The sequence below is a fragment of the Leuciscus leuciscus genome (genome assembly GCF_965113295.1).
Source record: "Leuciscus leuciscus genome assembly, chromosome: 2".
NCBI classification, from domain to species: Eukaryota; Metazoa; Chordata; class Actinopteri; order Cypriniformes; family Leuciscidae; genus Leuciscus; species Leuciscus leuciscus.
Window position 1 is genome coordinate 37377665 of NC_138726.1, and position 27819 is coordinate 37405483.

General features: G+C 39.7%; 1 protein-coding gene across 1 annotated transcript; it reads left to right on the forward strand.

The window, feature by feature from the left end:
- mmp2 (matrix metallopeptidase 2) lies at positions 1–27670 on the forward strand. The gene is made up of 13 exons (XM_082161147.1): positions 1–404; positions 844–1070; positions 6158–6306; positions 6995–7123; positions 7212–7385; positions 7564–7737; positions 9081–9254; positions 9480–9635; positions 9818–9944; positions 15221–15357; positions 24339–24498; positions 25180–25289; positions 26653–27670. The coding sequence occupies exons 1-13, from the start codon at positions 252–254 to the stop codon at positions 26754–26756; spliced, it is 1974 nt and encodes a 657-aa protein (XP_082017273.1). The 5' UTR covers positions 1–251; the 3' UTR covers positions 26757–27670.
- Positions 27671–27819: the final 149 nt, after the last annotated feature.

Sequence of the window (27819 nt, forward strand, 5' to 3'; positions counted from 1 at the left end):
CGTCTCCTATTTCACTGCTCTCCCAAATTCTTGGATCTGGAGGCTGCGCAGTCCTAGCTCAAGTCCCAGCATCAGAAAAGTGCGTGTGCAAGCAGAACCTATTCCACAGACCACGAAAGCAGGATGTGTCGCTGAGGAAAAGAAAGAAAATTTGCAGTGCAGTCGGAGAAACGTGGAGCTTGGAGAACACGTCGTAAAGTCCTGTTCGCCACCTTATTTTCAACAAAAGGACACCAAGGAACCGGACCAAAATGACGTGCTTTAAGTTTTTCAGCTGTAGGCATATTGTCCTTAAAGTTTTCCTCGTGCAGTTTCTTGCTTCCCTGCTAACTTTTGCTGCGCCCTCACCCATCATAAAGTTCCCAGGCGATGATACTTCTCACACAGACAAAGAAGTGGCCCTGGTGAGTGTACTTTTGCTTCACTGCAATAATGAAAGGAGTTAGAATGTCGTTAGCAGTAGCTGAAGTTTATTATTTGTTACGGACAGGCCTATAAAATAATTTTCCTTAACAAAAGAAACAATTAAGAGATCTACTATTTAAATATGATTAATATGTTTTTGTTTGTAATTTTTCCCTTAGAACTTTACTAATATTAACACAATTTTATTATTTGAAATATTTGTGCAGTATTTAACTTCTAGCATTTTTTTACTGTTGGAATATGTGGAAAATTACACAAGAACATAGGTTGACATGGTAGTTGGAAAATGTGGAATGTGGTAAACAATTCCAGTTAAGTTGACTCTCTCTCTCTTTCTCTCTCTCTCTCTCTCTCTCTCTCTCTCTCTCTCTCTCTCTCTCCCATTTTTCATTGTTCCCTCCTTCGACTTTTTCACAGCACTACTTAAATAAGTTCTATGGCTGCCCAAAAGACAGGTGTAATCTGATGGTGTTGAAGGACACACTGAAGAAGATGCAGAAGTTTTTTGCTTTACCAGAGACAGGGGATATTGATCAGAAGACAGTAGAGATCATGAAGAAACCACGATGTGGAGTTCCTGATGTGGCCAATTACAATTTCTTTCACAGGAAGCCCAAGTGGGGACAGAAAAACGTTACTTACAGGTGTGTTTACTTCAGACAGTGCTGAGCAAATGCTCCCCACTGTTTGTCAGTCACTCTAACCCTTTTTTTTTTTTAAATCACAATTCTTTCAAGACCAGTTATTCAATGTGTATTGAATGGCTGGAATATTGAGACTCCGCGTTATACCAGAGTCAGCTTAGATCACAAGAATAAAGGACCTTTTACAATATATTCACATAGAAAAGAGCTATTTTAAATATTCTATTCGCATGAGAGTCCGCGTGAGAGTGCTAACTAAAAAGATTTAAAAAAGAAACCATTTTTGTACAGTAAGGGATTTTTTTTGTGAGTCAGGAAGCCAGTCAAAAATACAGAGAGCAAAATCAACATATCTTTCAAGAATGTTCCCAGCGGGACCTTTGTGGCTATGTTGGAGGTGGAACAACAAATCTAAATTTATTTGGTTATAAAGTTGTGCTGACTACAGGTAATGAGAGAAAAGTTTGGCCTTTGCTTGAATACTTGCTATCAATGAAGGAATTGGCAAGTAATCAGAAATAATACAAGTGGTCAACAGTTCATTGTAACAAAAAGAAGGGCTGAGTTGGGATCTTGAGGATATTTACTGGCCTACATGTCCTGACAGTGATTCTGTTTAATGAGTCATGACCACAACTATGTTGTTCTACCTGTAAAAAAAGATTGCTGGCCCCGTATGCAGATTTATGGAAGAAAGGGTTCAGATTTAGATTTTCTGCCAGCATCAGCTAATTTAACAGATATTAAGATGGAGTATTTTGAGCCTTTGTCACCATCTTTAGAGAAATTTATTTAGAGGCTGAGTTTAACTATAAGCAATAATTAATATTGAGCAACACAACTAATGTCAATAATAATTGTAATAAAAATTGCATCACAGACATTACATCATTGCTTAATGGTTTGCCGTTCTATACGTTATGTGAACCGTTACAACATACTTACAACCTACTTGTAAACACTAATAAACTCTGACTCTGTTACAGTTGATTCCCTTTCGAGAACGGTCTCTCGTATTGCGTAGTTATACGCTATGGGAAAACTCCTTTTCTCGAGATTATTGAAGCCTTTATTTTAAAACGTAGTGCAGCTGCACAGCGAGCGCAGAGCTGACTAGCGCGCTCATTGGCTGTGCTGCGGGAACTGCACAAACCTATGGCGAAGCGGGCGACGTGCGCAAACCAATCATGGTGCTTCGCGCCTCGCACGTGCCGAAGCCCGTCAGAATGGGCGTGGCTTCTGGCTATATAAGCGGGCCATTTTGTCATAGGAATCTGATTTAATCTCCTTCAGCGAACTCTTCACTTCGCTGTTTTCTCCTGCTAAGAAGCCTTCGCCCTCGACGAGCCCCAGCAGCGGAACGAGCGATTACAGTGTGTTCGTCGCCGCGACACGCTGTTAAAAGAGCAAATTTCAAAACACCAGCGTTGTTTCAAATGCCGCGTTCGGATTGTGCTTCATGCAGAGCCTCGAAATGAGAGCGTTTTTTCTGGCCTTAAAAGCCTTCCTCCCAAACCTGGCGGGGCACCACATCTGGGTCCGGACGGACAATATGTCAGTGGTATCCTATATAAATCACCAGGGTGGTCTCAGGTTGAACAACCTGCACACCATGGCCAAACTCCTCCTCTTATGGGCACACACCAACCTGTACTTGCTGAGAGCGGCGCATGTGCAGGCATTCTGAACCAGGGTGCGGATATGCTATCCAGAGATAACGTCCCCCCGGGGGAATTGTCTCTTCACCCCCTGACGGTTCAGCTGATCTGGAGTATTTTCGGCGAGGCAGAGGTCGACCTCTTCGCCTCAGAAGGCAACTCTCAATGCCCAATCTTCTTTTCCAAAGACAGGGATGCGCTGGCCCACGACTGGCCCACCACTGGCCCACGACTGGCCCAGCCGCACTCTTTATGCATTCCCTCCGGTCTTGATGCTCCCTCAGGTCATAGAATGGATCAGGAAAAGCAAGAGTGCTGTCCTCTTAATAGCCCCTCTCTGGAAGACCCAGGTCTGGTTCCCCGAGTTGGCACCTTGGCCTGTACCACTGAGGAGGGACCTCCTCATGCAGGTGAACGGGACGATCTGGCATCCCCGTCCCGACTTGTGGGCCCTCCACATATGGCCCCTCAACGGGTACCCGGGAGCCTCCCGGAAAAGGTCTTAAACACCATCACTGAGGCTAGATTACCGTCAACTAGACGCCTCTATGCCCTGAAATGGTCAGTGTAAACCAACTGGTGCTCAGCCCGGGACATTGACCCTTATTCAAGTGAAGTACCACTGGTACTTTCTTTTCTCCAAGAGCTGCGGGTCGAACCCCCTCCACGCTCAAAGTACATGTGGCGGCCATAGCAGCCTTCCACGCTCCTGTGGCCGGCCAGTCACTGTGAAGGAACGACCTCTTTGTGCGTTTCCTCAAACCCGCCTCGACCCCCTTTTATACCGGCCTGGGACCTTTCCACGGTCATCAGGGCCCTGAAGGGACCCCCTTTCGAGCCACTTCAGTCGGCTGATCTAAAGCCTCTTTCACTGAAGACCGCACTTCTGCTAGCCCTAGCATCGGTCAAGCGAGTGGGTGATTTAAAAGCGCTCTCTGTGAGCGCTTCCTGCCTTGAGTTCGGGCCCAACGACTCCAAAGTTGTCCTCAGGCACAGGCATGGCTATGTGCTCTCGTCTCCATTCAGAGCTCAGGTCATTTCTCTATCAGCTCTACCCCCTTCGGAAGAAGATAGAGATGTGTCTCTACTCTGCCCTTTAAGGGCCCTTAGAGTCTATTTAGAGCGCTCTGCCCCATTCAGACAGTCAGAACAGCTCTTCATATGCTTTGGGGGCCAGTCACCAAGCAGAGACTATCACAATGGATAGTAGACGCTATCGCTTTAGCCTGTGCTTCTATGGGTCTTCCTTGCCCCATTGGCGTTAGAACTCATTCCACGAGAGGCATAGCCTCATTTTGGGCCTGTTCCAGTGGTATACCAATTGAAGACATCTGTGCAGAGGCCGGCTGGTCCTCGTCATCCACATTTGTAAGATTTTATAACTTAGAGGTTCCTGCTCTGCAGGCTCAAGTTCTTTCTGTATAAAGGCCTTGGGCTCGGGGGAGCCCAAGCCTTTTTATTACCCCTCTGTGGGGCCCGACATGTCCAGCCCCCATTGGATTTGACTTTAGCTCTACTATTAACCTTGGGCTTCGAGCCCTAGGTGATAGTTAAGGGCGAAGTGTTAAGCTGATAGCACAGCGTTTTAAAATGGGTTCCCATAGAGTATAGCTACGCAATACGAGAGACCGTTCTCGAAAGGGAACATACTCGGTTACTAACGTAACCTCGGTTCCCTGAGAGTAAGGGAACGAGTATTGCGTACCCTGCTGTGCTATAACGTTTGGTACAGGTGCTGCAGCTTCAGTCGATTTAAACCTGATTCCTATGGCGAAATGGCCCGCTTATATAGCCAGAAGCCACGCCCATTCTGGCGGGCTTTGGCGCGAAGCACCATGATTGGTTGGCGCGCGTCAGCCGCTTCGCCATAGGTTCGTGCAGTTCCCGCAGCACAGCCAATGAGCGCGCTAGTCTGCTCTGCTCTGTGTTCGCTGTGTAGCTGCACTGCGCTTTAAAATAAAGGCTTCAATATTCTCAAGAAAAGGAGTTTTCCCATAGCGTTTAGCTACGCAATACTCGTTCCCTTACTCTCAGGGAACCAAGGTTACGTTAGTAACCGAGTACGTTTTCAGTTTCAAAACTCTGGATATTCCCTTCAGTATGTCAGTGTTCAACATGTTGTGCCGTATTAAGGTCATGCCTAAATTTAACATCTCATGGTTTCCAGAGTTTTTTTTTTTTCTTATTTTTTTTTTTTTTTCACTGGATTTTTTTGGGAAGAACATATTTTCAGTGTTTCATCAGCTGAACAGACTGTATTTCTATCCCTTACAGCTTTCTTTTCATTCATGTAAAATTAAACAAGGCCTACTCTGACTAAGGTCCATAGCTGCACTATTTTGCAAGTTGCTGTAGTGCCCTTGTATATTGTACCGTGGTTTGGCACTAGAAAATAGCATAATTTTAGTATTGAATATGTTTGAGATAATCGCCATAAACACAGTTAGCATTTGCTAGTTGCTTTGATAAGTGTGCACCTCCAAAGAACATTGTTTCATGAAGTTCATTTAAATATTCAACCTATGGCAAGAGTTCTGCCTTGTGCTCTTGTTGATTTTTTTTATTTTATTTTATTTTTATGAAGGCTGCGTGGAAGATTCCTTGTTGTCATTGTACAATTTAAATGGCTTTCTGTCAGTGCCAGTGTCTTTCGGGGTGGTCAGCATAACTGTGTTTCGCCCCATGCTGTGGACTATCGGAGAGCTTTGAAGACTCTCCTAATGATTTTTAGCCTTTTTATTTTTGTATGATGTTGCTCCATTTTTTTGTATGGACCATTTGAAGCTGCCATGTAATGCCAGAACAGGTTTGGATTTGACAGTCCTGATTTTGGTTTGAAGCGGAGCAAATTCGGCCTCTCTCCTTAAGAGAGAAAGCAGACCATGCTGCAAACCAGCGGGTGATCAGTGTAACCAGCTGTCCCTTGATCGCTGTGTGTGAGTGATCCGTAATAGCTTGATGATTATTGGATTGAGCTGGCACTAATGGTTGGATCCTCAGCATCCTCATGTTTCTTTGTGATGAAGAAAGATATACTGTATCTATTTTATAATGGGGGAAAAAATAAGCATAGGAAACATTTCTCTCCGTGCATCCAAAGGTTTACCGCATATAATACTCACTTGAGTTTGACAATGCCATTGTGGAACACAACATAACTTCTGAGAGTTTTTGTCTGGTCTTATAACGTGATGCATTCTTGAGCCACTCTGAGGACAAAAGGCAAATGCAGTACATGCAGACCTACTATAATAATAATATGATAATTAGTTCTGTAAATTAATAACTTAGAGATATTCAAATATTACATAAATGGGCAATGATAAATACATATAGATGATTAAATATATATGTATTTCTAAAAAATATGGAATAATCAATTGGGAGTATAGTTAAAAAAGAAGACTATATTGTTTTCTTCTTCTACAGGATTTTAGGGCACACCCCGGATCTGGACGAGGAAACAATTGATGATGCTTTCTATCGTGCATTTAAAGTCTGGAGTGATGTCACACCTCTGAACTTCACCAGGATCATGGATGGAGAAGCTGACATCATGATTAACTTTGGCCGAAATGGTATTCCAGAAAGCTTCTGTATAAACGTTTCTTAACTACTGTGGTGGGAATTTTCTCCTTAATCACACAGGATTGAAAGCTCTTACATTTTTTAAATACTAAGTCACTTACTAACCACAGTCACTCTGGAAAATCTTTAGTATAAAGCTTCTTAGAACGGAGATTGATTTACATTGTGGTCTTTGGAAATGCTGTCATGACTGCACAAAGCAATTACTAAAAAAGACCTGCAGTATGAAAATTGTCACAATGTAAATGTTTTCTGAGCAGGCTGTAAATGACAAATTGTGGACAAAATCTCAAGAAAATCAAACTTGAGACCCTTATTACTAACCCTGGTGTATTGGATTTAAACCGATATTTGAGTTAAAGGGTTAGTTTACCCAAAATGGAAATTCTGTCATCATTTACTCACCCTCATGTCGTTCCAAACCCATAAGTATTTCTTTCATCTTCAAAAACAAGATTTCTGTCCTTCCACTGACACTGTCCCTCTACGCAACTACCACTTTGACACTTCAAAAAGTTCAAAAAGAATTGTAAAACTAATCCATATGAATTGAGCAATTTAGTCCAAATTGTCTGAAGAGACACGATTGCTGTATATGATGAACAGATTAAGTGTAGTCTTTTTTTGTGGTGTGTGGGGAGGTGAACTAACCTTTTAAATGTGTTGCATTTTCTTTAGAACATGGTGATGGTTACCCATTTGATGGGAAGGATGGTCTGCTGGCTCATGCCTTCGCCCCTGGGCCTGGTATTGGAGGAGATTCTCACTTTGATGATGATGAGCTGTGGACATTAGGAGAAGGACAAGGTATCTCAATTGAAAGAAAATTACTGAATTTGTTCATCAAATGTCATAATGTAATGTAACTATTTCCTCTCTCTCCCTCTTGATGTAGTGGTAAAGGTGAAGTACGGTAATGCTGAGGGGGAGTTTTGTAAGTTTCCATTCTTGTTCATGGATAAAGAGTACACCAGCTGCACCTCTCAGGGTCGAGATGATGGGTTCCTTTGGTGCTCTACCACATACAACTTTGATGAAGATGGAAAGTATGGCTTCTGTCCTCATGAGCGTGAGTACCTTTTGTGCTAAGTTTTACGTTACAGTAAAATTTGAGACTGTTCCCATCGAAAGTTCAGGCAGTTACTGCTCAGATATAATTTGGGGAAGAAATGACTCATATCGTGACTGTAATACTGTATGTTCCAATCACTGATTCCTTGAGTATTGTGTTCCTTCCTGTGTTGCAGTCTTGTTCACCTTGGGTGGAAATGCAGATGGAGCACCTTGTAAGTTCCCATTCACTTTCCAGGGAGATAAATATGATAGCTGCACCACCTCAGGCAGGGATGATGGGTACCGTTGGTGTGCCACCACTGAAGATTATGACCGTGACAAGTCTTATGGATTCTGTCCTGAGACAGGTCAGTCTATAAGTTTCTAAATCCTGAGCAATATTAATTTTAATTTCTTTGAAAAACAAAAATAAATCGAACTTTCTCTACCGTTCAAAAGTTTGGGGGTCTGTATGTATTTTTAAATTAAGAAATTAATACTTTTCATCACAGAAATAAATAACATTTTATTGCATAAAAATACAATGGTTATTTTAAATTGCAATAATGTTTTACAATGTTACTGTTTTTACTGTATGGATGGTCAAATAAATGCAAACTTACTGAACGGTAGTGTGTGTTATGTCAGTAAAGTAGTTGACACTGTATACGTGTGAAGATTTATAGTTGCCCATGTCATAATGTTCTAGTCAGGTTGTTTGTTTCTGTTCAATTAAATGTGGAATGTACAATTCAATTTCGTAATGGATACTCTTCCAAACAGCTTTACAAAGAATAGTGCCTTACAAACCTCACAGCAAGCAAGCCAAATGGGACAGTGGCAAGGAAAAACACTTATGTTAAACAACAGATGTTTAGATGTTTCTCAAGATGTTTCACCATTCATCCAAGTGGACTCACAATGATATTGCAGAGACTTCAAATCAGTGATGTATTGGTTTATGTATTTGGTTTTTAAGGTCAGTCTCTTTAGTTTCCAGAAGACTAAAAGTTTCTCTTCTTATTACGGGATATTTTCCATTGTGTTACTGATCTGGCATAAGCAAGCCAGAAGCACAGAAATCCTCATCTGGTTGTAATTCCCTGGGAATGCAGCCCTCTCTTCCTTTTTGTATATAAGTGTGTGCGCTGAATAAAAGAGTCAGAAAAACAAGTCCAGTGTGATGCAAGCCATCACTTTAAATTGGAGCTTTGGACCACAGTCCCATACTTTAGCTGAACTTTAACAAAACACAGCTCTGTTTATGCCATGAAACTGGTGTGACCTTCATTTTGAGTCTGTTAAGTCAGTGTGATTCAGACTGTTGAGTCTGTGTAATTGAGACGGACTCCTCCCTAATGCTTCTCTTAGCTACAGTCCTGTAGTTTTTCTTTAGGTTCAAAAGCCATGATCTAATATGTGGGTTTACCACTAGTTGCAGCTTGTGTTATACTGTAGCTTGTGACATCATATTTGAAAAACAGATACATACTTAATGGCAGCAGTTATCTATGCTTATTTTGCCTCTCTTATTATCTCAGTTTTTGTTATTCAGCACTGTTGTTATTTTATTTAGTTAGTTAGTTAGTTAGTTCTAATCAAGAGCTATCACAAACTCTGGCTCTTTTTTTAAATGTTTAGAATGCTTTAAATCAATTGTGAATTATACTTTTTAAACCCTCCACATTTTGTATTTATTTGAATGACACAGCAATGTCAACAGTCGGAGGAAATTCAGAAGGTGCACCCTGTGTCTTCCCCTTTAAATTTCTGGGCAACACATACGACTCCTGTACCACGTCGGGACGCAGTGATGGGAAGATGTGGTGCGCCGTGACCAAAAGCTTTGATGACGACCGCAAGTGGGGTTTCTGTCCTGACCAAGGTGGAATTGAGATATTTTTTGATCCTTGTGTGTCATTGTTTATATAATGTGTAGCTCACCAAAAATATTCTGTTCTTGTGATGGCACAAAGAAAAACATAATTTTTTGCTCTCACACCCAGTCATTTCCTGCCTGTCTCTTTCTTTTCTATGGCTTGCTGAGTCATGTTGTGATGCTATACTTTTTATGGCCAGATTGATAAATCTCTCTCTTTTTTTTTTTCAGGCTACAGTCTATTCCTGGTGGCGGCCCATGAGTTTGGTCATGCCCTGGGTTTGGAGCACTCTGAGGACCCTGGAGCTCTCATGGCTCCTATCTACACATTCACCAAAACCTTAAGTTTGTCTAATGATGACGTTAAAGGCATCCAGGAGCTCTATGGTGAGTGGCAAGTGTTGAAAATGATAATCATATGATCAGCTGCAACTAATCATTTGTTTCATGTATTTTATTACTTCCATAATGTTCATAATACATTTTCTTCTGATTTTGTGATAGTTATAATCGAATTTGAAAGATTATCTTTGTCTTCTTTATTCATCTTAACACTTCTCTCTGTATAGGTGAGCCAACAGACAAACCATTGCCCCCTCACATCCCACCGGTCACGCCAATGGATGTATGTAATGAAAACATCATATTTGATGCTGTAGCCCAAATCAGAGGAGAGATCTTCTTCTTTAAGGACAGGTAATTCATTAAGGACACCCAATTCAAAGAGACTCTTGAATAGAATTTTCACATTAACCTAATAACAGAAAATAAAGGGGAAAGCTCATTTTGGAATATTCAGGCAGGATCACAATACTGCTTGCTTTTGGCTTTTTGTCCACAAAACATCTATGCAATAATTTGACAATATTTTGATATCAAAGAGAACATCATGATTCACGGCAGCAAATACCAGGCACACAACTGTGGGTAGCAGTTATTTCATTTGAGCGTTTCATTTGGCAAGGAATGCTCAATTCATCTGTTTTCAGTGGTTTCAAAATCTTTTTACTTGCATGCACAGGAAATGGCCCCGTGGCCATCTGGAGAAAACTTCATGACCCAGTTTATCTGCCTATTTAAAAAAACTTCAGCATATCTTTTTATAATCATTATGGATAGGAGTAATTTCTTTATAGTGGTTGGAATAACAGGATGACGATTTAAACAGGAGAATAATCATGCTGATGCTTTAGCCACATTGTTAGTTCAGAATTCAAACAAAGTAAGTGTGGTGGTGGTGGTGAGACTGGATAGAAAAGGGAAAGTCCACAGATCTGATCCCACATCCCAAAATCAAAATACCTCAGCACAAACATTACCATATCATGGGTCCTACCATATCATCATATCCTAAAATTGCTGACTGCTTTAATATATTACATGATCATGACAGTTTCCATATTGCTGACTATAGACATATATACAGACTTTATATTAATTGTTTTTCTTTTGGAGACTTAAAACTTGACAAGTATTTAACAGTATTTAAACAGCCTTTAAGTTTCTTGGGTTAACCCTTTTAATGTGTGGGTGCCTAAGAAACAACCTAAATAAATTCACACACATGTTAGTATTAAGTATCATTTACTGTTTGATTTGCTTTAAAGCTATATTTATACCTTTTCGATTCATTCTCTACACTTACTACTCAGATAATCACAGGTAAGCATCATAAATTATAACATTTTGAAGAGGTGTCCAAAGCAAATATATGGAGAATATAAAGAGTGCTGTCATAGATTTTCACTAACATGCTCATGGATCAGGACCTCTGGAACGAAAAAGAGCCACCCACTATCCTACGCACAACTCCAGTTTTAAAGCTGCCTGCTATGCATTCACAGAGATCACAGGACCACACACACATAGTATGGGTATGAGTGTATGTCTGTATAGAACTCAGTGGGCTCTTGTTGCCTCTAAGCAAGATCCTGAAAAACGAATCCAAAGGATCCAGATCATGTTCATTCCATAAATCTAAATAAAGATAAAGATTATTGTAATTCATTAAAGAACCCTTTATGTATCTTCTATGCATAAAACATAATGTATAAAATACAGTTATACACTATACAAATGAGTTTCCGTTATCTTTACAGTCCTATTTCTTTCTAAGGCCGTATTTGGAGATGAGGGAAACATTTTATATTCTCAATATTTTTTCCTCATTTCACAATGTTTACATTTATTAATTTTACCAAAAGATTTTATCCAAAAGTATTTTGTTTATTTGTTTGTGTATTTATTTTAAATAAATAGTATCTATATGAGTTTATTGTTATATAAATTATTATTTGAATTCTAAGTCTTCTGGATTTATAAAAAAAAAATGCTAAATGCTATTAAAAAAGTAAAAGTCTCATTCACAGTAAAATACACAATCCAATTATTAATATAGTATTGTATTTTGGGATTTCTGGTGGTTTCTGCCTATGGGAGTTCGGCCTAAAAATCAATCTTCCCCAAATGTCTGTACCTCTCTCCATATTTTTGCTGATAAATATGTCTGTGCAAGCCAGGAGTCAAACAGTTCAGCAGTGGAAATGTCATTACCATAGAGTTATGATCAAATTAGAGGGTAATTCTGTGAATCTGAGGATCCCTGGAGCTGAAAGTCTCACTTTACTATGTGGGCAAGATGACTTGAGATCTCAGATATTCACCCAGCTGGATAAATGTGACAGCTGTTTAAGCCATTCAACAGAGAAAGAGGGAGGAAAAGAGAGAAGAGAGTAAGGCCAGAGAGCGCTCCCCCAAAAGGTTCACTAATGTTTTGTTTATTCAGCTGCACCAGAAAGTCTTTATTTTATCTAATCTTTGGCTCAGTATGAGCCACATCTGAGGCATTTGGTAAAATGAATTATTTGTCTCGTATTGTTTCGTTCATAGGACAGCTCTAAACAAGAGCTGAACTCAACTAGTGTTTTAACTACAAGAGTGTTCTGTTATAACATGTTTAATTGCATAGACAGAGAAGGGAGGGATGTTCAGAAGTGTTCGCAGCTGAAGAAGTGAAGCTTTGGGGCAAAATGTTTGATTACAGTTTAACTCTAACCTAGTTCTGTGATCTTAAAGTTGCACTATGGGCCCTATTTTAATGATCTACAGTAAACGCATGGTCTAAAGCGCAAGGCGCAAGTTTACAAAGGATGTGTCCGAATCCACTTTTGCTAGTTTAACGACGGGGAAAATGGTTGGTGCGCGTGGCGCATGGTCTAAAAGGGTTGTCACTATTCTCTTAATGAGTGATGGGTGTGTTTTGGGCGTAACGTGAAATAAACCAACTAGAGTCTCATCCCCCAACCCCTTTTAAAGCCAGTTGCGCTTGCGCCATGACAGTTTGCTATTTTCAAGCGGAAAAACTGAATGCGTCTCCAGAGCGCAAACGGATCTGCTCGTGTGCGAGGTTAAAGCGCGCAAGCAGACCATCTACGGGACAAGCCGGAGTCCATCATATCTTTATGTACACAATATTAATCTTTTACATTGTAATCCTTTTATTTTTAATATTTGGCATGTTTGTGTGCTGCTGTGCGTCCCTGTGTGTGTAATAAGCAGAGTGGACGCGCGTTGTGGACCCCGCACATTACTAACGCGCTCTTTAAAAATATTGCAGTCTTTTTCATTTGCCTCAAAATAGCAACGCGCCAACAATGCACCTGAACATAACTCGTTTTCCGACCAGCACGCCCATGGGCGCACAAAGGGGCGCAAATGGATTTGCTATTTAAACAACAGGACGTGAAAATGATAACTGCGTCGGACTGAAAGCAAAAAAACTGTTGCGTCGCGCTCTGCGCTGCATTGGTCTCGGGTGTATGATAGGGCCCTATGTCCAAAACGTGTTTTTGTCTTACCCTGATTCACTATGGTAAGCCCGTTATAAGTGTATTTTTAAGACAAAGCGGGATGCTTGTGTCATCTGTGCGTGTCTCGCCATATCAACAGAGGAGAGTCTGTTGGCAAAAGAGAATGCGACAGAGCTCGTAATAAAACGAGAATCAACATTGGCATTGGCTTTTCGGAGATGGCGAAAACTGAGGGATTTGTTATGTAAAAGCGACACACAGGTGTGGAAGGTATTTTATCGAACAGATAAATTGCCATATGTAGGTCTCTAACAGAATTCATTGTAAAGCATTATCTATTGTGAAGCAGGGACGTGCACAGACATTTTTAGGGGCAGGGGCTCAAGTGAAATAAAGGGCACTTCTCATAATTACGTCTTTTTTTTTCTTTTTTTAAACAAAAAAAGTATATATATTAACGCAACTCTGACTTCCTTTTAAACAAAATAATTAAAAAAGTTCATTAATTTTATCTTCCTCAAACTCACGCAATTGTTTCATTTTCAAAAGATGTCTACAAAATAATCCATTCACACAGAAACCATGGTCTCCTTAGTATTAGGTTTATAGAGCAGCAAAGGAAACCATTCCACAATGTGCATATTTTGAAAACATTTTCTATGCTACTAGTTTCAAGTATATATTTGTTAACTTTACTGAAAAAATCACTGCAAAAATGATTGACAAAATACAAAAATACAAAAATAAATGTTATTACTAACTTTTTTTATTACATGGCTTGGTTGAATTCCAATGTAGAATGTGGTCTGTTATTTCTTGATAACAGACCGCTATGCGGAGTAGACCGTTAATTGCCATGAAAAACAGAGCGTTGCTATGGACTTACAGGATTCTAACCGTAGAGACGGAGCGTACTATTTTCTTTAGCGGAAGCAATACAATCTGGTTTAAATCAATAAACTCCCTTTTAAATCAATATTTTGTGTCAAATTAATGATTTATTTGGTAGGTAGCCATGTAATAAGCGGGATAATGTATAGCGATTATCCCTTACACATTAGCTAGTCTAGTAGCTCATGAGGCATGCATGCTAGCAAAACACAGGTTAACTATATTTGTCTTTGGCTAATCAGCAGTAAATTCGAGCCTCGACCAGAGGCACTGGTAGTTTAATCGTGTGTGCCGATGTGCGCTTAAGAACTCCTGACCTGATATTTAGATATACTATTATTCAATAAATATATTTGTTTGACAGGGAAGCTGTGCGCAAACAGGAATATATATTATTTAAAAAGAAAAAAAAAGAAAGAAAAAAGCACCCCAGAAAAAAGGGCACTTTCTCTCCAGGAATAAAAAGGGCAGGTGCTCAAGCCCCCTTTGATGTCTATGTGTGCACGTGCCTGTTGTGAAGGGTAATTTCATTATGGTTGTTGTAGAGTTCTGCTGGAATTTATTTTCAAGGAAGTACCGTTTCAATTAATGAGTATATCTACTGTAATGTCTTCAGCTAGTCAGCTTGAGATCCTTTATATCTAAACTCTTTTAAACCTAATAGTGAATTAAACCTAATAGTTATGAGCTGTAGGATCGCTATTTTCATTTGCACAGTCTCGCAGAGCCGAAGCACAACCAAAACAAAGTTCTTCCGCAAAATGCATTTTGTTTTTTAACTGCTAGAGGGCCAAAAGTTACATAAGTTTAACATACTGTAAAATAATTGCTGCCAGACAGCTGTGTGCTTCTCATAGAAGCTTCACTTCACTTTTGTGAGCTGTAGTCTCTGAGTCCTGAGTTCTCTGTCTACTCCTCTGGGGCTGAAATGTTTTGGCCTTTTGAAAAATAGGTCAGTGGAAAGAGTTCTGGGTTGGTTGGTATTGTTTTTGTGGTTTATTCTGGGGCAGCAGGCAAGTTTGGACATGTCCAACTGCCTCTTAACTCTTCAAACATAATAAGAAACATCTGCTCAGTGAATCACCTCATTGTAGCTAGAGTGTGGCACAGGCTCTTCTTTCCATCTTACTTGCTTATCTCGTTCTCATCTCTTCTCCCTTCACTCCCTCATTTGCTCTTTTTCTTTTTACCTTTTTTTATGTGCACAAATATAGTGTTGCCATTTTCTTTTTCTTTCTCTTCCTTGTCTAACTCTAAACTCTCCTGTTACAGATTCCTCTTCAGGTCAGCTGATGTCAGAAGGAAGCCGACAGGCCCCATGCTGGTGGCTACATTCTGGAGTGAACTTCCAGAGAAGATTGATGCAGCTTATGAGAATCCTCTGGAGGAGAAGACTGTCTTCTTTGCAGGTAATGTAGAACATGCACACTTGTTTCCTAAAGGCAGAATAAAAGAACCAGGTGACACATACAGTCATGTGACTTTAAGACTCATTCGCTATATTTATGACTACCAACAGGGCAAATTAATGGTGGTGAATACTGGACTACTCTAGGCGGGGCATAGATAGAAATTTACGAAGAGCCACTCTAGATAGAGCTAGGACAAAGGTGACATGGACTTTCTCACTGTTGTCTGTGATCCGAAGGTAGGCCACGGAACCATATACCCTCTCCGAAGCGCCACAAAAGACATGTAACTCCTGAAGAGTAGAAGGAGTGTCAGCACTGCATAAGAGGGAATTGTAGTGTGGTGATACTGGAAAGCTCTGCAACCCACATGGACCATTTCTCACGCAGATGTAGGGGTTCGATAGGGTCATCCCAGCTAAGGTTGTGTTTCCAGAGATCCTGGATAAGAGTCTTAGCCCTCGTGGTGAATGGGATTATAAAACCCACAAGGGGTTGAATTGACTTGCCAAAGTCCTGTACAGATTTCTCATGGTGGGCTGAACAGGCTCTGCTATGCTGCTCTTATACCCAAGGGTGTCACCGAGGCAATTCCATTGTAGGCCGAGAGTAGGTTCTTGCATGTCAGTGCTACTCTGAGACAACCAGCACTCGCTATTAGCTGATCTGGCTTCCGATGGAAGGTGTCCGAGAACTGATGGTATATTGCACGCGCATTGTCTGATTTCGAAGCCTGCCTTTAGCAAAGACTGATGCAACCCATCTATTATGGCTCTGGCCTCACCTTGGTCGGGAGTACAACTGAAGACAGTTGTTGATGTAGAATGAGTTCTCCACAATGTCAGCTAAGCCAGCCATGGTGTCTTGGTGTTCCTGGGCATAAAAGGGCATAAATGGTGCACCACGGGCTGCAGGTCATACCAAAGGGAAGTACCTGCTACTCGTAGAGGTCTGGGTCTGCTTCCCTATCCATGTTCATCCAGATGAATCGCAGCACCGACTTGTCACCGGGTAACAAATGTACTTTGCGGAATATACCTTTTATGTCCCCTCTCACTGCAACTGCATGTTGTCTGCACCTCAGTATGACACCTAGCAAAGATGGTCCCAGTGTTAGCCCCGGAAAGAGTTGTTAATTTAAGTTTTGCCCATGGTACTGGAAGGAACAGTTGAAGACTTTTCGGTCCTTCCCATTATGATGCACCATGTGGTGCGGAATGAACCACGACTCTGTGGACTTGTCTTCCTCCTCTGGTGTTATATTGGCAATGTAGCCTTCAGATTCAAGCTTTCGAATTTCAGAGCAGTAGGTTTGAGCTTGCTCAGGATTCTTGGCCAGTTTTCTTTTAATGTTTCTGAGACTGGGGAGCACAGCCTCTTTGCCTGCATAAAGCAAGGAGATAGGAGTACGCCTTTGTAGCGGGGTAGCATATCGTTGGACACCATTTACTTCTAGTCTGACCGTAGCAGACTGCAAGAGGTTATAGGATTGTTGGTATTGCTTTGATCTTGTGATCAGCTTTTCATTGTATGGCAAGGTATCAATTTGCCACAAGCGCTCGGCTCCTTAGGCACATCAGACCCTATGAGGAGTAAGGGTTTGACTTTGTCTACAGGCTGTAAGGGTAGAACTTTCAGGTGGCGATATGCTTTCTGGAGTGCTGCCACTGGGGGCAGTAAAGGCATTACGAATTACATACCTCTCTCTGGATTTGGTGATGGGAGAAGCCTCCAAGGTTACTGGACCCTTCAAGTTTGGTATGACCTTGTTGGATTGTCTGCAAAGAAGAACCTCTGGAGCTCCATTCAGCCCAAGCTGTTGTATTATTGCAGGAAGGACGATGGTTCTTTCAGAGCCGTCATCTAGAACAGCATGGGCTTCCATTGTTTGGCCACCACTGTGCAAGAGGACTTTGACAACCTTAAGCATAACTTTCTGTGAGCGTTTGGGTCTGTCAAGATAGATTTGTGTGGATGGCAAACTCATCATAAGCACCACTCTTGAAGTATCATTGACAGAGTCATGTAGGACAGTAAGGTGCAGTTCTTTGCAGACTTTATTGGGCCACTTTCGATTTCGACCACATTTCCAACAACGTTTACACTCTGTGCAGGGCCGGCTCTGTAAATCTGGGGGCCCTAAGCAGGATAATTTTGGGGCCCTGCCTTGCAGTGAATAATGGAGTATTGCCACCGCAAACCAGCAACTGTATACAATCTAACCCTTACACATTTCATCTGTACCTCTTTTAACATGATTGGCCACAATTATTTTACTGCTTATTAAAGTACACTCACTGAAACAGTAAAAGTAAAGATTACAGATTTGCCAAATTTCTACATCTACTTTATTACTGTCTGAATGCTTTGTAAATTTTAAAACAGCACTAACTGTTTTTTGTCCACTAGACAGCTTAAAACCTTTAGTATTAAAAATCTTCAATAAAGTTGTTGCATAGGCCTACTACAGGTGATGCTGGAGTCTCTATCTTTGAACTTCTTTTCCCTGTTCCATACTTTAAAAAGAGGGAGAAGTTGGACCAGTAATTTCTTTGCTTCCTTCTAAAGTGATTTAAACATATTCTTCTATATTGATCTATCAAAGAGATAAAAAATTCTGCAAAAGATTTTAGTTTGAGTTGGTATTTATTTTTTATATATTCCAACTACAAAAACACTACTTCAGCGAACAATCATTAGCCAAATGTGTATATAAAATGTTTAGTAATAAAATATATACATAAATCTAATAAAAGCTCTAGGTAACACTTTTTACATTTTACAGTCATTGTTGCACGTTACATGTAGTTCATACAAAAATAATTCTACAGTAAAAACTGCTTAAAATGTGGATTTCGTTTGAGTAGGCTACCTCTACTTTAATGGGATAATGTCCACTTTAACGCACCCTCTGGTTGCCAAGAAACAGCGCCGCGAATTGTACAGAAAACGCAATAGGCCGCTCTTTGTGCATTGTGTAATGTGCCAAGTTCAAAAATTAATACAAAAAGAATTCTACAGTAAAAACTGCTTAAAATTTGGATTTCGTTAGAGTAGTAGCTCTACTATAATGTGATTTTTTTCCTCCTTTTTTCTGCACCCGTTGGATAGACTCGTTTAATTTTTGCGGTCAAATTTCCAAGTCCAGGGAAGACAACGATTTTACACGGTTGGTTGACTGTTAAAATGCGGCGACACCGGCGAGTACCATCTGTAGTTAGGGGGCCCCCTAGTGGCGGCGGGGCCCTAAGCAGCCGCTTAGTTCGCTTATAGGGAGAGCCGGCTCTGACTCTGTGATCCAGGTGACGATCTGGGTGGTGGTCAACCTCTTGAATTTATCACAGGAGTTAAGAAAGTGATCTTGGTTATTGCAATGTGGACAGTAGGGCTTTGGCTTGGACATGGCTTTAGCCTGGGCCGGTTCAGAGGGCTTGGCAGCTTTCTCAGATGTCAGAAGTACAGGTGTTGAGCGCTCTCGATGATATGGAGTGCCTTTACTCTTTACAGATGACTTTGTTGTGTCAAACTGAAACATGGCAGCAACTCAGCTCGAGATGCGCTTTGCTTGTGACTTTGTTTGTAACCAAGCTGCTAAGTCGGGGAGAGTGTAGGTTCTGCCTGTACCAGTTTGAAGGATACCATGGCTTAAACAGTATTCTACAAAGCCATCTCGGTAAGCAGGTGGCATCTTTCCCAGAAGATGGTTCACATAAGCTCAAATCCGTACCTCCAGCATCCTCAGCATGCCCACCAGGGATTGCAAAGATAAGGCGAATGAATCGAAAGCACTGGTATCACCCATTCTGAAGGGTGGAGCACTCATGATAGCACCTATTTCTGATTGCACAAGCTGCCTGGGCTGGCCATACTTCTCCTGCAACGCTTGCAAGGATGCAGTGTATGGTTGTGGGTGGTGCATATATGCCTTAGCCAACTGCTGAGCACTAGCAAACTTCAGGTGGCTCAGTAACACTTGGTATTTGTACTGCTCACTGATGTGAGTATGGTGACTATGGGGATTGTCTAAGGCCAATTTCAACAAAGCAAATGCTGGCATGATGGAACTGTGATGGTGGCCCAGTTGTGTCTGGTGATGCTTAAGTGCACTGGATCAGTCAAACTTGTGTCTTGGCTGAGCAGGGAACTCACCAGCTTGGCCACTTCTAGATCAGCTTCCGCCTTTTCCAGCTTGCGCTGTCATTCTAACTAGTTAGATAAGGCCTCCTTTGCCATGAGAGCCTCTTCCTGAGAACTTTGAGCCTCTTGAGCTAGGGTTTGTAGTCTCTGGTACTCTATTTCTGCCAGTGTGTCCTCCTCCATTTGTTGAAGTTGATCGTCGTACTGCAGCTGTTTTATTTTTTCCTCCACTATGGCTGCCTAGCTGCTTGTGAGTGCAGATGTAGCTTGCAGATATAATGGAATGACAACTGGATCTGGAACGAGAGCTGGCTTTACTATGGGACTTTTCCCCGACTGGCTCTTATGTTGGCTGTAAAAGTGAGAAGAAGCGGTTGCAGGAGGGTCCACAGGAGGTATGTAGCCAACCTCATAGTCACCCAGATGGGAAGGCAGTTTACTCTGTCTCTTGGGTCTATCCATTGTCTCTGATGCATCGCTAACTGCTGTGTCGATACTGTTTACTGTTGCCACATCCGGCTCGAAGGATCAAATTGTTGCGCAGTAGCACCTTAGCAACCTTTGTTAATTTACAGTTCTGCAGGCGGACAATAATGGATAGTGATTCCGGTAAGAGAAGCAGGCATGGGAGAAGTATATCCTCTTCAAACTTCTCTTTAATAGCACTTGTCAGGCAGTAAGTGACATCGATTTACAATATCAGGATGGTAGGGAAAGTTATGTGATGTTATCAAGTTGTGTTGTGGTCTGTAGAATATATAAATAAAGGAATACTGTATGAATACAATATATCTGTACACAAATAAGTATCAATAACTGACTAAAAAGTAATCACAAATGAATGCTCAACTGTAAGATAACAAATAAACATTATATGATAAGATAAACTCTGGTTTATCAACTGGTTTCACAGACGGGGCTTAGATTAAGCCAGGATTAGTCCATAGTACAACTGGGGTATGTAAGTAGCTTTTATAAACCTGCCTTAAAATAAAAATAAACATTACTGGTGTGCATCTTGAGACAAAACAATGGCAGTGACATATTTTAAAGTGGTCATCGGATGCCCATTTTCCACAAGTTAGTATGATTCTTTAGGGTGTTCATGTAAAGTTTGTAATAGACTTTGGTTAAAATTCCTCAATGGTTGTGTAAAACAACACCCTTTTTACCTCCTCAAAAACAGCTTTGTTCACAGTGACCTGTTTCGGTGCATGTCTCTTTAAATGATAATGAGCAACTGCTCACCTCACGCCTCTCTTCCATGCGGATAATTACAGCTATACGGGATTAACGAATCATCAGAAGTTTTTTAAGTATTTAGATCTATTCCCATCACATAAAAGGTTGCAGTGATGAGCATTGAGCAGATGACAGCCTGTTGATCGCGTGAATGAAGATCTTATCATTGCAACGCAGTTTCTGCACTCTCACTAATGATTTCACCAATGCAAACATGAGGTAAGTACAGTAAGAGCTTCGTTGTGCAGTGTAACAGCATCATTGATTTCATAACGAGTTTTGGCAAGACAGTGTCCAGATAAACTCGCGCTGTGTGATTGACAGCTTGGGCGATTGGAAAGGGATTGTTCTTTGGTCGCTTTCTGTATATATTAATCATAGTTTAAGTAAGATTATTTTCATCCTACTAAGAGAAACGACGTGAAGTTGATCGTTTAGTCACTGGCTTGATTTACTGATGCATAAACAGTATTGAACGACTTTGAGAGAAAGATTATGGGGCCCTATCTTGCACCCAGCGCAATTGACTTTGTACACCGACGCATGTATCATTCCTATTTTGCACCCGCGCAAAGCGCGCTTTTCCCTCCACAGAAGCACGTCGCTAAACTAGGGAATGAACTTGCGCTCCCTGGGCGGTTCAATGCAAAAAAGGAGGCGTGTTCCGGCGCAAACGTTCCTTCATGCTATTTTGATGGTTTAGAAAAAAATTGCGCCACTAACCAGGAAAAAATTGTTTTAAGTCAGTGGCGCGTTGCGCATGTTATTCATATGCTATTTTAAGGGCGCATGCTTGGCCACAACGCGCATACACTTTGATTTTCTCATCTACACAGAAGCAGCAGTTTTCATTTTTGCAAATCATACATTATTACGATAGATAGATAGATAGATAGATAGATAGATAGATAGATAGATAGATAGATAGATAGATAGATAGACAATTTATTATAAAAGCATACATCTAGCTTACACATTTACCCAAATTATCATACGCCTGTTTAACCGAAGTTAATTTGGGTGGGTTTCTCCATTTCAATGTAACTTCTCTCTTTTACGGCCGTGACGAGAGCGTTGCTCTCCTTGGCTGTGAACCGCTCCTGGCGCGCGCCTGGCATATCCGGCGTTACAATAGCAATCCGCTATGGAAAAAGCGCGTCTGCTCTTAAAGGGAATGTGAGATGACGCTCTGATTGGTTTATTTCACGTTACGCCCAAACCACACCTATGAGTAATGAAGCTACTTCAGACCAACCCATTTTAGATTTGCGCCTGGCGCAAGAGTCATTAATCCCGCCGGGAAAATAGCAACAGCGCCCGAGGTCCGCCCACAAAGTTACTTGCGTTTTGCTCTTGACACTTGCGTTTCAGATCGTTAAAATAGGGCCCTATATGTCTGAACTTGAACAATTATACATCAGAAATTCACATAACCCACTGGTTCTTCAGATGCTCGGATGAAGGAACTAAAAAAATACTTTTGTGTTCATTTGTACATCCAAACACTGAGCAACTGCCATGCTTCGCTCGTTTGCAAGCCATGATGTCTCTCGAGGAAAAAACAATATCGCGCTCGCGCAGCTCATTTTCTCATGGGCGGGCCAAATTCTTTTTGCGGCAAAGAAGAGAAAGGGGAGGTAACCTTTCGCCTTATGACGACATAAGGGGAAGATTTCTAGATTCGCCCGTCTGAGCTTTCATTTTCTCAAAAATACCCAGGGCTTGGTTTACACCCATCAAAACATCTAGCCACTGGGGGACCATAGGCAGGCTAGGGAAACTCATATTAAGGTTAAAAAAACCTCATAAAGTGAAATTTTCATGCAATGGGACCTTTAAGATATGTCAGTAAAAGTTGATTTCAGTAAAGACAGTTCAAACATGCATTTTAGTCTGTGACTAGGTTTAAGCCTTGTCTGTGAAACCGGGGGTAAAAGTATGTACTCTTTTTGTAAAGAAAAAAGTACATACTTTTGAGTGTGTTGCAGAAGAGTCATAAAATAGCATCTTTAACAGATGCTCTCTGTCACGTAGTTACAAGCATCCTTTCACCGTAAACTGGCCTGTCAATCATCTTGTCACAGTTAAAATCCTCCACATTTCATTTAATTTCCTACTGTATCAGAGAGAAATGCAGTAGCATGTTGATCTGCCAGTCGCGGGTCCTTCATGCGGAGACTCTCCTCATAACGATGCATTTAAAAGTTAATGGCCAAGCAGATCTTTATAAAAGTTCACATTGTTGTTGCAGATGAAATGTAACATGGAATATTGGCCACCACCAATATTTGTAAACAAATTTTTTTTATCAGTTAAATTGTTGAGTATCAGTCAATCAGACCCCTTTATCTAAACCTCTCTACTTAACTGTCGGTCGCGCACATCTGCCATGTTTTGTAGTTTTTTTTTACACTTTTTACTTATGTTTGTAGTTCTGAACTGAATCGTCCTCCAAAGCACAATGGGTTGTGGGCAATATTAGCCATAATAGTGTGCACAGATTCACACTCCGAAAATCTACCGAAAACAGTAGGCCATCCGGGGACTTCTGACATTCTCTTTTCAACATACTATGCTTTGGGACACACTCATTTTAATCTCACATATTATTTAGGCTGGATAGTATGGACATTTTGGACACAGGGATGGAAACATTAATGTGAAACCAAACTAAAAACAGACTTGACATATCCACCTAAGGACGCTCTAACAGAGCATATATAATAATGCATATTAGTGCTCCCAAATTGTAAAGCGTTACTACATTAACATTAGAATTTGTAGCTCTGTAATTTAGCTCTGAACTGCTTGCACAAACTTCCCAACCTGGCACACAACTAAGTTTTGAGGTTCCTGATGATATCTTTCAAGACCTGATGTCCTTTGCGATGTTATTGTTGTGTTATACAACTCTGAAAGATGTTTAAAAAGTTAATGTGACCATAAATTAGTTTATAAGCTAAAAAAAAAAAAGAAAGAAAAAGCTTACTGTTCCTCTTATCTAGTCGGTTAGCCATGCATGTCATTACTAGTGTTATAAAAACATAAAATTGTATTGGTTTAAACCAAAAAAAACAAAAAAACATGCACATCTGAATAAATGTATTAAAAAGCGGTTTAATACATTTATTCAGCAAGGATGCATTAAATTGATCAAAAGTGACAGTGAATACATTCATAATGTTACCAAAAAGTTTATTTCAAATAAATGCTATTCTTTTGAACTTTTTCTTCATTAAAGAATCCTTAAAAATGCTTCATGGTTACCACAAAAATACATCACAACTGTTTTCAACATTGATAATAATTTTAAATGTTTCTTGAGCACCAAATCAGCATTATTAAAATTATTTGAAGACTGGAGTAATGATGCGGAAAAATTCTGACTTGACATCAAAATAATTATTAACATTTTAAAATATATTAAAATAGAAAAGTTATTTCAAATTGTAATAATATTTCACAATATAAAAATTTTCACTGTATTTTTGATTAAAAAAATACATTTTTTATTTCTTTTTTTAAATATGGTACATGTGTGTTTTTCATTATTTGTGTGTCCTCCAAAATTTGTATTAAAAATATTTTAATTGTTTTTCTAGATGATGAGATGTGGGTATATTCTGCCAGTACTCTGGAGAGAGACTATCCCAAGAAGATCTCCAGCATGGGTCTTCCTTCAGATTTGCATAGAATTGATGCTGCCTACTCGTTCCACAAGAGCAAGAAGACTTACTTATTTGCTGGAAACAAGTTCTGGAGGTAATCCTTTTTTAAATATTTCTCAACATATGTGGGCTTAATAGAGTATGTGTTCATTGTGATTAATGACCAAAATACACTTTAAGATTCTTTAAGATATCGGTTCTTTAAGAACCTATAGTAGATGCAGGAGTTTTTTCCCCTAAGTTCTACAAATGATTGGAAGTCTTGGCAAGTATTCACGTAAACACAGTCAGTTATGTTTTAAGTGAACGTAAACCGTTGAGAAAGAAAATGCATTTGTAACAGTATAATGGATCCATGCATCAGTTCTTAAACTGCTGCCAAATGTCCAGTGAAAATGGCTAGTAACTTTGGAAAACCACTAGCTACAGTGGCTGGTGAGCAAAAAAAGTTCATGTCAAGCCCTGGCTGTATATGTAATGTGTATCTTTGTTCTTATTTTTTAATAACAAAGATAATGACAAAGATTTTTATCTTCGCCACTTTGGCCTAAATGTCTTCCAATATTTTTTATTTTATATATTGTTACCTTATAAGGCTTTGTTTTTAAAATAGGGACATCAGTTTGGCAGTCACTTGCAAAATAGTAAAACCAACATGAAAAATAATCGTGACAAAATCATGAATCGTGATTTTCCTGGGGGAAAAATTGTGATATATTTTTGCCATATCGCCCACACCTAATGTAGATGATCACTTTTTTCCATGACTTCTCAGGTACAATGAAGCCAAGAAAAAGATGGATCCAGGCTTCCCTAAACTTATTGCGGATTCTTGGAGTGCTGTTCCCGATGACATAGATGCCGCCCTCAGCCTTGTTAGTGATGGTAAGAGATAAAAAATTGTTTGGTTTCAGATCCAGCTTTGTCTGTGGTATTCCTCAGAGAAGTAAAATGTAACCTCTAACCTGAATTAACCTTTCATCTCAATCCTTTCTCCTCTCCCATTCTGTTAGCCCTCACATATACATCTGATTTGTTTTCATAACCTTGTGCAGTGTAGTCAGTGTGCGTGTGTGTGTGTGTGTGTGTGTGTGTGTGTGGAGCCTGGTAGAGAATTCTTGGCAGTTAACTCCAAACCAATTACTGCTGGCATTAGGCCTTCAAAAAAAAAAAAAAAAAAACAGCAATATGGTTGCCCCCTGCTCAAGATTATGAGTTTTTTCCAGTAACAGACACTGTCTGAAAAGCACATACAAACTCTAAATGAGAGAAAAGCTTAAAAAAGAGAGGGGTAAAGGATTTATAACAGTTTTACGCAAGGTGCTCTGGTTTCATTTAGATTTACTGGAATTTACTTAACATACATGCTTTTTCAACCACCCAACTCTTTCCTCCGCTGTCACTAACACACATTTACACTCATACAGGTATACACAGAAACACATGTACACACTTCATAAAGCTGGCCTGTGTGGTGTCTGAAAGGTTCCTCTGTGTGTGTGTTTGTAATTAGGCTGTTTGGAGCTGAGTTAAGCAAAAACAACTTCTCTAGGTTGTGAATTAGACCACACACCAACATTTTACAGATAAATGGATCACTTGCCTAGAGCCATTGGTTAACCAAGCTGTATTAAATAGACACAATTTAATTTACATCAGTTATAATGTCTTATGCTTTTTTATCACTAAGTCACTAAGAATTTAATTTTTTTTAAGAAATGAATACTTTTAGGACACATTAAAGTGGTCAAAAGTGACAGTAAAGTCTTTTATGTTGTAAAAAATAAAATAAAATCTATAGGCTAAATCTATTTCAAATAAATGCTTTTGACCTTTTTAGTCATCAACAAATCCTGAACAAATAATGTATCATGGCTTCCACAAAAATATTAAGCAGCAGTAAATCAGAAAATTAGAATGATTTCCAAATGACCATGTGATACTGAAGACTGGATAATATGCTGCTGAAAATTCAGCTTTGCAACCACAGGAATTAATTAAAAAATTTAATTATATTAAAATAGAAACAGTTATTTTAACTTGTAATATTTTACAATATTACAGTTTTACTGTATTTTTGATCAAATAAATGCAGCCTTGATGAGCATAAGATAGATCTTTTAAAAATATTACAAGCCCCAAACCTTTGAAGGTTTGTGTTTGTTTATTGTAGAGAAATTAGTAAATTTGCATTTAACTTTAACTGTTAATTTTTCTTATGACATTTACACTTATTAAATGTTTTCAGGTCACAGCTACTTCTTCAAAGACTCCCACTATCTCAAAATGGATGACAGCACTCTGAAAATTGTCAAAGTTGGGGAGGTCAAAAAGGACTGGCTACGCTGCTGAACTGATGCACAACATTCAGCCCCTGGCACTCTGGGATGACCTTCATCACTAGATAAACAAGGCCAGCGTTATCGTGCCAAACGACAGCACTCAAATTTACCATTCTGCCCCTCTTGGTTAGTCCGAGCCTCTTTGATTATAACCCATCCTTAGCTAACCAGAGAGGCCTGGTAAGCTTCACTGCCTGGACCATTTCTGCATGCCAGACATAGGCAAACAAGACCGCAATTTTTGCTGTTTTGTCATAACGTGTGATATTTCTTGTCTATTTTTAATAATGAAAGGGTTTAATGCAGCTCCTACCCCTTAATATAACCTACATGTATATCATCAGAGGACTTCTAACATTTCCCATTTACATGTAAATGTGGCAGTGGTGTCAGTTAGACGTACCTCCTTTTTTTTAATAAAATATTTGCACAAAATAAATCCATCCAGGCAGTATGTAAAAAGCACAAATGTAATATTTTGCTAGTACTGATATGCAAAGATTAAGGACTTAGTTCATGTTTTATTTTGTAGTAAATACTATCCAATAAAAAAATCCTGCTTTACACATTTTAGGACACATTTTATACATGATAATTGTGTACAAACACAGAGACCAAACAACTGTCAAAGCACATCATTTTTTTGTTAGTCTTGTTTTTTTTTGTCTCATGGTACAGGGAGATTCACGGCACGGGTTGCCTGAAGACTGTATAGGGTTTGTTGCATGATGGACTCATGTCAAGCGAGAATCATGAGAATACAGATTAATAATCATTTGTAGCCTACTCTTTATTTTTATTTTTTTATTTTTTGAATTGACGTATGCAATCTGTTTATATTTGTAATGGTTTATTTTTTATTATTTTCTATATGCTTTGTGCACTTTGTCACTGTCTCAAAATAAATATGAATTATCCTTTAAATGGAATTTATCATTCAACTTTTCGATTTTAACATTAGTTTTTGGAAAGCATTTGACTGCATCCTAGTGATTATGCTTTTGATTTTCACATCAAAAAACAATAGCTATATGGTTCACAGTCACACATTAGTACCTATTTTACAAAATTAC